At 42.0% G+C, this 14,866-nt stretch overlaps 1 protein-coding gene across 5 annotated transcripts in view; it reads left to right on the forward strand.

The window, feature by feature from the left end:
* The window catches only part of NDRG3 (NDRG family member 3), a 68,649-nt gene that overhangs the window by 23,695 nt on the left and 30,088 nt on the right, over positions 1–14,866 (forward strand). For 3 of the 5 annotated variants that reach the window (XM_026056314.1, XM_026056322.1, XM_026056340.1), the window contains exons 1-2: positions 10,045–10,099; positions 13,510–13,545. Coding sequence is in view for 2 of the 5 variants with exons in the window: in XM_026056300.1 (XP_025912085.1) it covers positions 10,043–10,099; positions 13,510–13,545 (93 nt within the window). In the remaining 3 variants the exon portion in view is untranslated. Of the gene's footprint in view, positions 1–9,993; positions 10,100–13,509; positions 13,546–14,866 lie in introns of those variants that run through there. The other 2 variants (XM_026056300.1, XM_026056308.1) reach the window with 1 other exon arrangement.

Here is a 14,866-nt window from a genome sequence, read left to right on the forward strand (position 1 = left end):
TTGGAAGAAGACTTGGCTGACTGCTACATCCCATACTTGTTCCAACCATCACTGATACAAAACATTATTACCTGTTTTCTCAAAGGATTTCCATCTATTTCAAGAAATTATACATGAATGCCTGAGCTAATGTGGACTAGATGCTAATTTATAGCCCTGGTTACTTGTGTGACAGGGAACACTACAAAGACTGTAGTGAATTAACTATTATATTTGTGTATTTGACTACTACTTACATTGTACATGTTCCTCAACTTAGACTGCGAGGTCTGGAGCTGGCTCCAAAGCTTGTTACACATCACTGTGAATGAACATCCATGCAACTGCTTTACTGAAGTGCCAAGTAGATTTATATTGGTATACATTTTTTTGTAGCCTATAAAACTTTGAGGTTTTCATTAGTTCCTCTCAGGATTTTAATCACTTTTTAAAAAGAAAATAAAACAAACCGGAGAGAACCAAGTTCTGAATCTGAACATTTTCCTCCATTGTTAAAAATGCATTTTCTTAACTAACATTAGCTAACTTGGTTTGAAACAGCAACTAAAGGTGTAGTTTCACAATATGACTTGAGTTGTGTTAATAATTCTCCTGAAAGGTGGATCGTGTCTTCCGTGGTTTCCTGTTGCTCTTGCCACATACCTGGGGCTAGCCCTGATGTTCACCTGATTGCCTGATAGGCTCATTCAGTTCACTAAAACAGTAGAAAGATGGCAAAAAGTCAGTATTAAGTCTGCTCACCTTGCCGTCAGGCACACTAGACCCCTACCTAAGACAAGATTTGGGTTGCTGCTGCAAGGGAAGAGAGAAGCGGGGCAGGAAGGAGGGGAATTCTGGGTGACAGGAAGGAGAGCTGAAGGGTCCGATGTCCCTTTTCAGGAGCTGTAAGATGAGAATTTGGCTCCTCTGTATCCTGAAATAATACCCTACAACAAGGCAGCTCAGATTAGCAAGTTGTGTTATATTCTCTATACACTTTATCTAAATTGATCAGTTCTAGCATATCTTGAAACTTAAGGGCAGGCTCCTGCCAGAAAAGTAATCATACTGTACTCTTCGGTGTTTCTTCTGGTGGTGCTGTGAACACACATCTCATCAGTTCAGTGATTCAACTGAAGAACTAACCCTGCCAAACAACAGTTTTCTTACGCTCAAGTCTCAAAACAAGTTCTTTATACCAGAAAGATTCAGAAAACAGTGGTACACAAGGAGCTGAAGGAGGCTTGTAAAAATATTTTTTTTAATAGATCAATAAGCAGATCTGACTTGCCAAATTACTGCATAATTGTCAACCTGGCACAAGGGAAGAAGAAGGAATTTCTGGCTGGCATAGGGAGGGAGAACAGGAACATCCCTTTTGGCAGCAACCAACAATTAGATCATATTAAGCCTATAATGAAACTGCATCCCAAATTGATTCCCGAGTCGCCTTACTGGTTTAATCTGAGTTAATCTGAGTTTAACTGGTTAATTTGAGTTGCCTCCCCTGTGCTGGCCAGCTGCCTGAGAAGGGGCAGGACTTTAAAATTCAACCTGATATACAGAAGCATGTTTTCTACTTGAAAATGTAGACTAGAAATGATGAACAGGACAGCTACTATAGCAGTTCTGATAGTTTTGAAGTAATGCCACTAATTCTGGAGAAGAGACGGATGCAGGATGGGCAACAAGTCAAACTGGAAGAACTCGTTCTGGGAGCTCCAGGGAGCAATGTGGGGGAAGGGAAAGAAGAATTTAATTAATTTGAGGAAAGGGGGGGGGGGAGCATAGATTAAAAAACTTTTTTTTTTAGCAATTTATTTTTCATATAAAGTATATGTGTTCTTAAAATTCATGAAAATCCTGTGAAGCCTATGGTAGAAGAGAGGGCAGGAACATTGCTTTTGCCTGCAGCCTGTAGTTAGAGCAGATTAAAAGAACAGTGAAACTGCATTCTGAGGCTTAAATCTGTCATCTAAGTACCTCTGTATTCTTATATCCGGTATAGATCATCATTTAATATTAAGCAATATGTGTTTGCTGCCAAAAATCTCAAGGATCTCAAATCCCATGTCTAGTGGAAAATTTGGAATCAGAGATGTTGAAATGTTTGACCAACGTTTGAGTGCAAGTGCACACTTTTTGCTGATGGCCCAACTTCCACTTAAACAGATTTGAATGAAGTAAAAAGAAAAGTTTGTTTTTCCTCTGTAAAGATACTAGTAGAGCTGATCTAGATGTGTAAGCTATACAGCACAATGCGTTGGAGGGACCTGAATTAGCTCAGATATCTGAAGCAGCTGTTTTGTGTCGACTGAAAAGCAGAATATGTTAGGTCTTCTTGATCTTTGCACATATCTCTGATGATTTCCTTACCCACATTAAGTCAGGTTTTTGCAGGCTGCACTGTGTTACACTGCACATACTAAGGGTTTGAGATGATACCAAAACGAATAAGCTCAGTTCCTTCACTGCTGAATATATTTTATTAAATTTTAGAACCTAAAACTTATTTATGTAGATGAATGAACATGAAAAAGTTTAAGTTTTAGATTTAAAATGAAAATGACTTCAAAAACTCTTCTTATGCATTTAATCTGAATTTTTTTCCATCCCAATAGCATGTAACACAAATGACTTTAAAAAAAAAAAAAACACAATCACATTAGAAAATATAAAAACTGAGGTCTGACTAAATGTTTGTTTAGCTATATTGTAACTTAAATGATGGTTCCTCCCACACAGCAAGACGGCTTAGTTGGGTGTAAAAGCTATATTTATCAACATAATTCGATGTTTGGCAGCCAGTGAAAATGAAACTTTTGCAAGAAGATAAGTAAAATGAAAGATCAGTGTTAAATTTCAGTGAATTGAAATGTACTGCTTGATGATAGAAATCATTGTTAACATCTCATTTTAAACAGATTCTCAGTCCATCTTGCTATGGATTACTTTTTGTGCTCCAAGGGATATATATTCAACTTTCTTTCATGTGAAATGTAAAAACACACGATCAGTTAGTAAGAAGCACAGTTGAAATGAAGCAGAAACAAGACTGCAAATAAATCTGTAAAAGGACCTAAAGGATCTAGTGGAAAGCAGCCAGACTTGATCATAAGCTATTTAAGCATAAGCTGCTGCTGAATAGGCCGATTTCCCCGCTCGCCTTCCTTCCTATGGTGCATGTGTGCTTGGAGAGCAGTTGAGTTAAGCTACGTGTATTGCCTCAGTATGGTGCGAGCTTGATGGCATTGTCGTGGGGTGGATAGAAGAGATGGCATGGGGAGAGGCTGGGGTTAATGCAGTGGTGGTATACACAGTTTTGACAGGGAACTGAGAAATATTTCAGCTGTGGCAAGTGTCAGTAGGGCGAAGCCTTCAAGAGCCCTCGCACACACCTGAGTGGGATGTCACCTCTTAGGGGTGTTGGGGAAGCGGGTGGCTGGGTAGTGGGGAAAGCCTCTCTGAACAGATCTCTTTGGTCCTTCCCAAGTTCCTCCTTGGTCATGGTATCCCTCACTATAAAACTGGAAAAACGGCTCGGTGTTTTATTTTGAGCTCTGTGAGCTGAAGATACCGGATAATGCAGTTGCTGCTTTAGGCTGGTGCTGCTGAGCAAGAAGGGGACATGGAAAAATCGTATGAGTAAGACTTGCAGTTTACTGCTGTTTTGTGATCATTGCAGACATAAGATCTTACTTACAAGCTGTGGACTACATGCCCTCATATTTGTGGGTAACGCTAGCCGCTGCTTATTTCATTTGCAGTGGGGAGAACAGCTTAAGGGAAGTGCTGCAAAACTATTTGAAGGAGATACCCCAACCAGAAAAGGCTCATTCAAAGACAATCTGCATCGTTTTCATGACTATATTTGTCATTACAGTTCATACCCCAGGTATCGCTCCTCTAAATCTTCCTTCTGGAGTATGCAGCCCTGTTAAGAAATGATTTGGGATTGCACTGTGTAGGGGAGTTCAGCATCATTCAGTGTTTTCATTGGCACCAGTCCAAGTAACCCAAAATGATTTGAAACCTTTACATTTCTCTTGCACTCTTGCCAAATCAGCCTTGTTGATGCCTGTTACTTCAAATGGTGCCTAAGGATGGTGTCCTGCCGGTGGCACTCTCCGTTACCCACGGGGCTACGTGACACTTCTCCGAATTGGACACTTACTTTGTCCAAAATTAACAGAAAACCAGGCATGAAAAAAAAAAAATCACAAAACTATCATTAAATGTAGGTCTCATTTCAACTCCTCAGAAAGTATATTTAGCAGCTGGTATTTCTGTCCTGGTTGTAGCCCAGATTCAGAAGAGGTAAAAACATAATGCTTCAAGAAGCTGCTGTTCATCTTGTGTAGTAATTGGCACTGGAGTGGTTAAATGGAAGGTAATTTGAGAAGGCTGCCGGCTTGTCTTGGAGGTGGAGTGGCATGTGGTGCATTCCCCAAAATATATGAGCTGGAACACAGAAAGCGAGCAAGCTAGAAAAATAGTTCGAAAGTGAATTTGGAGCCTTTGCCTGTTTTGCTGAAAGTTTACAACATCCGCCAGCATCTTGGTGTATTTTAGCTTTTCAGCAGAGTAGCCTATGCAGGTGATTGGGAAGCAAATTGCTCTCAAGAGGCTTACAAAGAACTGAGGAGAAGGAGGGCAGGAATGCCCAAGGGTCTCAAAGGCCGTAAATGAAACTAACTGTTTTACTTAAGAAGATGAATACGCCACAACTGTAATCTACCCGATCAAACTGAGGAGCTGCAGAAGACGCTTGTCTCCAGGGCACGGGTGTGAGAGGGAAGTGAAGGAGGCACAGTCCTCTTTCTGCAGAAGGCGATTAAAAGCTATGCAACACATGCAGCTAAATAAATGCCCAAGTTGCAAACCTGAAGGACAGTAGTTTACTGTGATTCTGCACTGGAGTACAAGTTCCTTCTCTCCATCTTGTACGAACCAGGTAGTTGAAGTTCCTAAGTGTCGGAGAAGTGTCCTCGAGCAGTTCTTGGAAACCTAATTCAATTTGTCATGGCTTTAAGCCTAGTCACTCTCTAGAGAGGACACTTTTTCAGCCAGCCTCTGCTGGGCTGCCAGCCAAAGAGACCATGTATCTCGCTATATTCAATGTCATGTTTTGTAGCATAGTTTGATAACTGTCTTGTGTAACTTTCCCTCTGTGTGGTGGGTCTAACATAGCATGGAAGGCAGGAGTATAGCAGGTTACAGAGTTAATAAATTAGAAGCTGTAGTCTAGTTGAGATGAATGAACAGGGAATTTCAGCCTCTGAATACGAAGTTTTGTTGCATGGAGAATTCCTAGAGCTGATTATCTTTTGTCCTTCACAGAGGGGACAGAAAGATTGCATTTCCATAATAAAACAGAATATTCAAGGAGGTGCCTAGCAGCTGAGTCCAGCTCTTGCAGACTTGCAGTGCTATTCCTCAGAGGGCCACAAGAGCTTTGCTGAATAGAAACTGGAGCCAAAGTACCTGAAAGCCCTGCAGCTTACACTGCTAGCCCTGTGGGTACAAGTCTGTAGTTACTGATGCTGTTGACGTACTGAACTTACTTTACCTCAACATCTTTTTTGTCTATTGAAATGATGTAAATTTAGAGTAGTCTTATCTTGGAGTAAGCGTGCGAGCACGTATTTCAGATCTTATTTATATAGAGATGGTTTCTTTTTGAGGCTCCCCTGCCTTGGTTTTCTGCAGCCTTCCATGCCCTACTCTGACTTCTAATCTCTTTGTTAAATATTCACCAAATGTCTTTTCTTGATTCTTATCTTACTGTTTTTAAGCAGCATAGATTGATTCCAGCCTCTGGGAAACCTTTGGAAAGGGATGCATGGTTTAAATTGGGGTGTTTGACAATATTTATAGCCATACATAAATGGAGGCAAGAGGAGTACTTGCAAAGCATGTCATACTGGGACATATATAGAAAAATGTATGATTTATATATGGATTATTCCAGGCAAACCTTTTGCTTTGTCTGTAGCCTGTCTTCTGCAGAGCTCTTCTGTTTTTTATGCATATTTATGCTACTTTGTTGTGGTATTTTAGACTAGCTTTCAGCTTATGAAATGACATGTTTGTTCCTTTAAGTAAGAGGAGGAGGAGGGGAGGGAGAGAATTGATTGCTCCTGGGCAGGCATGTCTGCAGATCTTTTACAAGGTGTCTTTAACCTGGTTGGAACAGAGCTCTCCAGTACTCCATGCTCCTCTTTGCCTCTGCAGTTGTAAATGTGCTTTACTAGGTCCCTCTGCTACAGAGCACTCTTTTGAGAAACCATTTTTGGACAAATGTGTGCTCTGCCGTGTTTCAAACAAAAAGCCATGTAGCTGTTAGCACAACACGGTAATAAGGTGAAGTTCTGGTGAATAGTCATGTAGAGTCACTTAGATCTAGTGCTGTAATAGGTTACCCAGGTTTGGATCAGAGCAATCACGTTCACCTTGCTAAGAGCTTGGGAAGAGAAAGCATGCATCTGCCTATAAAGTTTCCTCTGAATGAATTCATGTGAAGTCCTGAGGGTCTGGCAACCGTTATCTAGAGAATCCGTAAGTGAAGTGGATTGTGAAGAGCTAGTTTGGCAATCTAAAAAAACCTGCTCGCCAACAGTGATAAGGACCCCATGCACCCTTTTCCTTCAAAAAAGCATCTAAAAGCTTTGAGTGTCTGGAACAAGACAGCACTTCCAATAGAGAAAACTCAGATTTGCTGGATGAACAGATTAAATTAAAAAGGTTTAGAAGAGAAATCCACCCTCTTCCCATTCATGGCTGTGCACATTGAATCTTTCCTTTTGATTTTGCTCACAGTTCAGCAGTTTTTGTGGCTTCCTGGGTCACCCCTGCATTCAGAGTCTCCTTACGGGACTTCCTAAGGTCTCCCTCCTAGGCGAGAGTCTGTTCCAAGCTAAAGCCTCCCAGGCTGACCTGTGCTGCAGACTCATTGCAAGGAGTGTCTCTTCCTACCTGCTCCCCTACAGAATTTTTCCTGGTTACGTGAACCTCATTGGTGTCAGGGAAAGCGGTCTCTCCTCTCTCAAGGAAGTTTCACCTAATTCTGAGCGCAATAGCTGAAATGGCAGCCTTTCGTTTTGCTGCCCAGCTTGTTTTCGCAAAGGAACAACGCGCAGTGCAGGACCGTGAAGGAACTCAGCACTCTGTTGCCTTAGCTGCTACAGACACCCCTACCCCAACAGTATTGGAGCAATAGCAGCCTAGGAACATAAGCATGAGATTAATTTCAGTGTAGTGCTGTTTATGTGCACTGCAGTAGCATTTAGAGATCAAATATGAAATTGAGGTTGATGAAATAAAAGCATTTAATAATCCCTGCTTCGAACACCTACTTACTCTTTATTATTCTCATATTACAAGTGCTTAACAAAGTAGTGCATGCGATATACAAAATGCATTTCTCTCTCTAGACCTTACGCACTTCAGGCTCTGATAGGCTTGCATCAGCTGCAAAAGATGTCCCAGGGCAGGTTTATGCAGATTGTACCCTTCAGCTTCAGTTGTTGTTCTTTGTACAGCTTAGGGGAAGATAGGTGGAATATCTGAGAAGCTTTAGCAAAAGTATCTTCCAGCAATCTAACAGAGAGCAATTGCTGCTCTGAGTTGTTCTGTGGCCTGTCAAAGCACTGCCAGTAGAACTGAGAGCAATCATCAGATGCTGTGCTTTGCTGCAGACTCTGCTTTAGGCAAATGTGCTAGGTATTTGAGCCTAAGACTCATGAGCCACCAAACAAGCATTACTTATCTTTGGGTAGAAAAACCTAGATAAAGAGGTGAATGGCGTGTGCACGTTTTTTTAAATTTCCTTTGGGTGCAGTGGACAACTTCTTAGTCTCTTACAGAAGACCTCTTTGTACCAGCTGATCTACTTGCTTGGGTGCAGGCAAGCAGAGGCAAGGCAGATCCTGATCCTTGTCCAGCTGGCAGTCGGAGAAAGGACTGAGGAGCTGGGTTGTAGCAGTGTGGGTGACTCCAGGTATAAAATTGCTTCCTGCCTGCCATCAGGTCCAGTAGCTGGCTTCTCAAAGGAGCATGAGAGAGAAATAAACTCTCCAGATAATTAGGTGGTTGGTCTAGTACTGTCTGTCACCTCCTGCTAATAAACTTCTGGTGCTGCTTATTTGAAACTCCTTTGGTGTCTGTAACCTCATGGGATCCTTGCCTGTAGGTTTGGAGAGAACCAGGTAGATAATGAGCTCTTCCAGTGTACATGGAAGTTTTAGTCCATTTGTATAAAATATTTTTTGGTCCCCATAACTCCTTGCAAGAATTACAATAGCTAGCTCTTCCTCCGTGGCTTGCACTGCATCCACGTAATGGTTCTTAGTGCTCTTCTGAGTAAAAATGTGTTCTGTGGTAGGAAGGATGTTACCTGTAAATTAACTGGTTTCTTGAAACCCTCACAACTGATTTGTTTTACAGCAAATATTCTGAAAAAGAAAAATAATCTAAAGTTTCCCAACATGAAGGATCTAAAAGAGAGGGGAATGGCTATGGCTGATTTTCAGAGGAGAAAGACCTTATGATTTTTTTTTCCTTCCAGTTCGGCTTTAGCCGCACTGATATCAGTCCTGACACAAAGGGGAATGGAGAGAATACTAGCTTTTGGTGAGAGAGGAACCTCTCTTTCCCAAGGCAATATATGTTTATGTTGATTTAAGGTGCACAGATGCAGTACTCTTTCCACTTTTTTCTTCCAGGGTTAACATCAGTATATTATCTTGTACAATGAATTTAATTTGTGGTAGCATCTGAGAGTCTCTTTCATTCACACTCAGCTAACATCCAAGAAGCCCATCACATGCCTATTCCTGTCCCTACTTAGGTCCATGACTTTTTTTATTCCATCTACAGAAACGTCTATAATTTTCCTATACAACCAAAGAATCTGCATAGTCAGGTATGATCGTCTCCTGTTGCCAGGGCTTTCTTCATATTCCCACATAACTGTCTGCATGCTCTAGAAATTCCCCTCTCCGTATATACAGGTTTAGCCTCTAGAACAGAAATTAAATCCATGGTAAATTCTGCCATATTTTTCCTCTACCCTGGTTGTTATTTGCATTAGAAGATTTCTTTTCCGGTTCTGTGGCAGCAGTAATTTGTCATAGCCATATGCAACCTCATGTACTGTTGATTTTTTTTTTTTTTTTCTTTCCTTTGAGGACTGTGCACCAACTAAAGGAAAATGACTGTTTGGGCTGTGAACACAGCCTTCTACAGTTAACGGTGTTATCCTGCACATGTTCAACTGGTCCAGGACTATCCGGGGGCAATTTTTGTGTCCCAACTTGTAAAGTGAGGGCTACTTTGAATTCTGGACTGTTTTATATTCCTGCCAACAATGTACACCTCTGTCCCTCATGTGCAAATCAAGAGGTGGTTGTACATCTGTGGGTTACAGGCACAGCCCTGTGTTCAGTGACTGAATGGCACAGTTAGGGTGTGTCGAGCAGTGCCAGTGATACACTAGGGTTGTACCTTGGTGGAACTGACATCTGAAAAACTGCTCTGGAAACAAGACAGGCACAGAAGAAGCAATGGAGGTTAAGGCAATGGCAGTCTGAGTCCCACTCTTGCCAGTGAAGAAGCAATAGCCCTCTTTAAACACTCTGGAGTTGGCAGCATTCCTGCGTACTAAACACACTTTTTAACTCTGCTGATCCAGTCATTTCCAGTTCTTATGGGTGAAGTACCAGCAATGTATGGAAGTGAATCCAGACTTTGTGAGTAGAAAGCCCTAAGCTTTCAGAGACAGTTTTTAACAGGCAAGGCAATGTGCAGTATAAGGAATGACATAATGACACACTGAGTGCAAACATGGCTGTTTGCATTCTCCTGTTGCAGATATTTCATATTACACAGAGAACTAGCATCTTTCAGACTCTTGGGTTTCAGTTTGAGCGTATACAAGTCTAATGAAAGATCTTAAAGTTTTCTTTGACTAGTATCTTTTGTAATACCATTTATAATCTTATGCCTTTGTTTCAGAATTGCTGATTTGCTGCTCTGAAGGTTAATTGACTCCACTTACACTACCATGGATGAACTACAGGATGTTCAGCTGACAGAGATCAAACCCCTTCTGAATGACAAGGTAATGCTAGCTGCTCCTTTGCTCTCACTGGTGTACTCTGGCTGACTTTATATCCAGCAAGAAGCTGTGATTGCCAGAATCTGTTTACAGCTTGAAGTGCCTTAAGTACTAAAAAACAACAATTGCTTCCCCATTCTGATAGTCCACCACCACATATTCTTCCTAAGTGTCAGGGAAAGAAAGACCACCAAGGAGCAGCTCAGGTAAGTTTGGAGTCCCAACCAGGACAGTGTGTTGAAGACTTCCAAAGGCAGGGCAGAAAGTGAAATGGTGATCCCCTTCCTGACACGTTTGAGCTGTAGAACCTCTGATAAGTTCATGCTTGTTAGAGGAACCATTGCTTGTATCATATTTACTTTTTTTGGCTTTTTTTTAATCTTTCATCTTCCAAATTATCTGCTTGTTTTTTGACCCCAAGAACAGCCCTGTCTCTCTGGATTTAGTAATGGAGAACTGTTTCCTATTAATATCTGTAGAATCTACCTGGAGCAGTCCAGACTCATGCAATACAGAAACTTTGGAAAATCAGTTGTGTTGCAGCCACTGTTTAATCCTTTCATTCTGTCTTATGGAGGAAAGCCACCTGAGCTTTAGGAAAGTCCTAGCCCTATTTGATTCTTCCATGAACTGGTGCTCTGAATGCCTAAGTCATGCATGTCCTTGGCGTTCCCAACAAGATCTAGAATTTTGCACCTGTGAATTGTGATTATGAGCAGTGATTTTTGGTCACTTTCCATATCTAACAGCAAAATCAAAAGCTCTGATGGAATGTGAAGCAGTTCCCAATGTTTTGCTGTTTAATGGCTGACATCAAGACCCGGCTTGTTCTGCTAATTGCATGATGTGATAATTTCTGAATAAAAACCCTATTTTAGCTGCTCACTGTGTGCCTGCAGAAGACTCTGTACCAAACCCCCAGATGGGTGAAATGTCTGAAATTCTGTTATGTTTTAGCGTATTCCTAGTTCTTTAGGAAGAAACACATAGAGTGGCTCAGAACCATGCCCAACGCTGCACAGAGATGAGAAGTGTGCTTGCTGTGGCTCTCCTTTTTACATTTTCTTCTAAAATGCCTCAAGAAATGCCTCAAGAAAGTACTACCTCCAAGGTCTAGCCCTCATTAGTGCTTACAAGCTTGGAACATAGCTAATGGATCATATGGGTATGATGCCATAACATGCTCTTCTGTGTGGTGCATCAGAGTCCAAAAAGTATTGAGCTGGCAGTTCAGTAAGATTTTCATAGAGCAACCCACCTTTAAAGGTAGGAGTTTATGAGCCAGCATGGATTAATGACCGGAAATAGTACAGTAAAACTCTTAATGTGCTAATGGATGAGTGCTCTTGAACTCCTCAGATATAAAGGCTGCTGCACAGAGAAAAGGAACTCTAGCAGCTTAACACTCAAACTCTAAAAGCAGTGGAATTGACTGGGAAATTGAAATGGGTCACAGCTGTTCACTTCTTGCCTGAACTGTGGGAAATGCAACTAGGGACTGTTGAGCCCTGGTTTTGTTTTGTCTCAAATCTAAGACAGCAGTCCCTGTGCCTTCAGGCTAACAGTTACAGTCATAACAGCAGTTCAGCAAAGATAGTTTGCAAAGCAAAACCAAGAATGCTGCAGTATGTTAATTTTAATTCAAAACTTTGATAATACTTCTGATTAATCCCTTTTCTGGCACTTTTGACTCCTATTAAAATAGCCCCAATGAAAAGTGATTGAAATGCAACAACTTAATTCAGGACACTGATTGGACAGCCCTTAGGCTGGATTGGATAATTCCATCTAGCTGTTTGCCTTTGAAATGCAACCATCACATCTTCATCAGACTGGAAAACCTGCCTTAATCTTAGACTTCAGAAATTTAAGAAACTAAATAGATTAATGCTTTAAAGTCCAATTTTGGTGTGTTAAAATCAAGCATCCAGGAGTCAGGACATGTCAGCACTAAGGCTGCTTTTGTAGCTTAGTCTACTCTGACAACAAACAGTACAATTGCAGACTTTCGTTATTTGATTGTTTTCCTCGCCTCCCAGAGAATCCTGCTTTTCTCAGTACAAATTCAGATCAGCCTTTACTTACTGTGCATCATTCACATCCAACACTGAGAAGTTATTTCCTCATAGGCTTTTTTATAGTCCTCATTCACCTTGGCATTGGATGACTGAATTTATCTTCTTTACATCTTGGTAGATGAGGAGACTTTACTGTCTGCATTTAATAGAGCAGAGAAGAAGGCACAGGTGAGATTTTCAGAAATCTCAGCTAATTTCAGGATCTCAAACTGAAATAAAGACAGCTGCTTTTTATTTTCTCATCCCCCACCCCCCACCTCAAGGATTTGGTGCTTTGTGCCACTTCATGTTCAAAACATTGACACAGTTCAGTACTTAATGCTCAGTGATTCTTAGACCAGATTTGCAGCTATCTTGACTTGAACATCTCAAACTGTGAAGAACATAGTTAACAACCTGTGTTCTTGCTAATGTGGCAAAGCCTGTGGGAAGGAAAGCAGGGCTGATTGTTTACAAGTGGAGAGGATTTGGCATGCTCACCCAGAAGAAGAGTTTGGGGTACTTGTCTTGCTCATACATGGTCCTAGTTGTAATTTTAGCACTAAGATGTAGGCTGTGCCTAAAACATGTAAGCTAGAGTGCTGACTCAGGATTTGCCTAGCCTCGCCTAACATTTGACAGCGCTCAGTAGCACACTGCATAAATCTACCCTGTGGCAAGAGCCTGAGTCCCACAAAGCATGTGGGCATACGGACAAGTTACTGCAGAACTTTGAACTTGCAGTATGCCAAATGTATACCATACCTGCTGGTATGCGTGGTCTCACCCCAAGGGAAGAAAATGTCGGTTGTGAATCGCTTATCCTAGTTTCCATGCCCTCTGATTTCAGTATCTTACAGTTCACTGCATTTACCATGGAACAATACCATGCACACTACTGTTACTGCGGAGTAGCTGACTGCATAGCTGGTGTTCTTCTACTCCTTACCTTAGATCCTAGTGATACTCCTTTAAAGAATTTTTCATTAAAATTTATAATGGTCACCAGGGCAAGACAAAACCCAACCTCCTAATGAGCCTGCCCTTGCTCAGAGTCCTTCTTATATTGTATCTGTCCTTGCTCAAATGTTCTCGACTCTGAGCTGTGTCCATGGATGTTCTCTGTAATCAGAAACCTTGGGACAGCCCCCCACACAACTCCCTGTATAGTAATGCTCAGAACTTGCATGGGGTTTTCTTGTAGGGGTCCCCTATTTAGCTGCTGTCCTTGCTGCGGTTGGGCTAGACCACGCTGAAGCAGAGGTCTCTCAGGTAACCCTTTATGTTGCTGTTGGTCTGTGTTTTGGGGTACCATGCTGAACTCTTTTTTTCTGTTTTTTGGTTTTTTGTTAACAGAATGCTGCTCGTAACTTCCAGGACTTCGACTGTCAGGTAAGACATGTCCATGAGCTGAGGATCTGTGGGCAGCCTCCATGTGGCCAATCAGAAATGCTGAAAAAGCTCAGTATCTTCACTTTTTAACTCCTTTAAAAGTTTAATCAAGGAGAACTTGTATAAGTCCAGTTGACAGAAATTGTCCTTCACTCCTCCCAGTTCTTGAGCAGTTTATGTATAGTTTTAACAAGAATATTTCTATCCCATATCAGCATTTTCATTGGGGAACAGATTCTTGGGCTGCGGTGTCAAAATAAATGAAATACCAGTGAACTGACAAACGGTTTCTCCTAATAAGAGGGGAGAAGAAGGAGGAATGGTAGCACAGCTGAGTGGATTTAGGTTGTACTCTGTGGGCTATCCAAGCTTTGAGGTTGGCTGAGGACAGAGAAGTGCAGAAGCGATAGCTCTGTAGACCAGCAGGTTCGGCTGCAGGTGCAGCAGAGGTCAGGATTTAGGAAACACTGATTCTGATTCTGCCTAAGATTTTTAGTAAGCTTCAGCAAGCTTTTCCCCAACACAGCTGTGTACTGTTTCACAAGCGTGATTGTGATGCTTGTTAATTGCTCAGACTTCCTGACAGAGGTTGCTCTAGAAAAGCTGTGTGCTAGTTTTAGTACGGAGCTTGACTCTGACTAGACAGGACTGCTCTGCAGGCCATGTTATTTTGTGCTCTGAGGTGCTGACCTGCACGGTTGTGCTGAGGCTTCACAACAGGCTGCAGGTTGATTGGTGTCCTGAAAGGCAGTTTCTTGGAGACATGCAATATGCTGAAGAGCTCCAGGTCTGTCATGTCCCATCTAGTTCAATCCTAAGACACTGGCTAGGAAAGAAGGAGCCTACATGTTCTGTCTGTGTTGAGAGGAGATGGAAAGCACCAAGTGTTACTGCTGCCCCAGATAAGGCGCCCCTGCTTTGCTGGGCCTAGGTCACAACTAAGCTGTGGTCATTCTCTGTGAGGTTATTCATCTGCCAGAGTAGTGCGGAGATGAGCCTGGTCTCTCTGGTTGCTAGAGGAATAATGCTTTTAGAGGAGCAATTGCACCCAAGATGTGGGGGACACTCTTTGTCAAGCAGAGCACAACACCAATATTACAGGGGGAGTTTATAGAATACAGGTTCCATTTACCATGCTGGATTAACTTGCTGAACTGCCGCTCTGCGTGCAGATCTGCAGCCAGTGGCTTTTCTTTCTCTTCAGCTGCAGGAGGCTGCTGTGTCTGGGGGGTTTTGCTTGGCACAGGACAGACTCTCATTGCTGTATTGCGCTAGTGGTATGGCTAGGGGATAGAGCTGTCAACAGTCTTCTGCCTGCTTC

This window comes from Apteryx rowi, unplaced genomic scaffold (assembly GCF_003343035.1).
Source record: "Apteryx rowi isolate R43461 unplaced genomic scaffold, aptRow1 scaffold_0, whole genome shotgun sequence".
In the NCBI taxonomy this organism is placed as follows: Eukaryota; Metazoa; Chordata; class Aves; order Apterygiformes; family Apterygidae; genus Apteryx; species Apteryx rowi.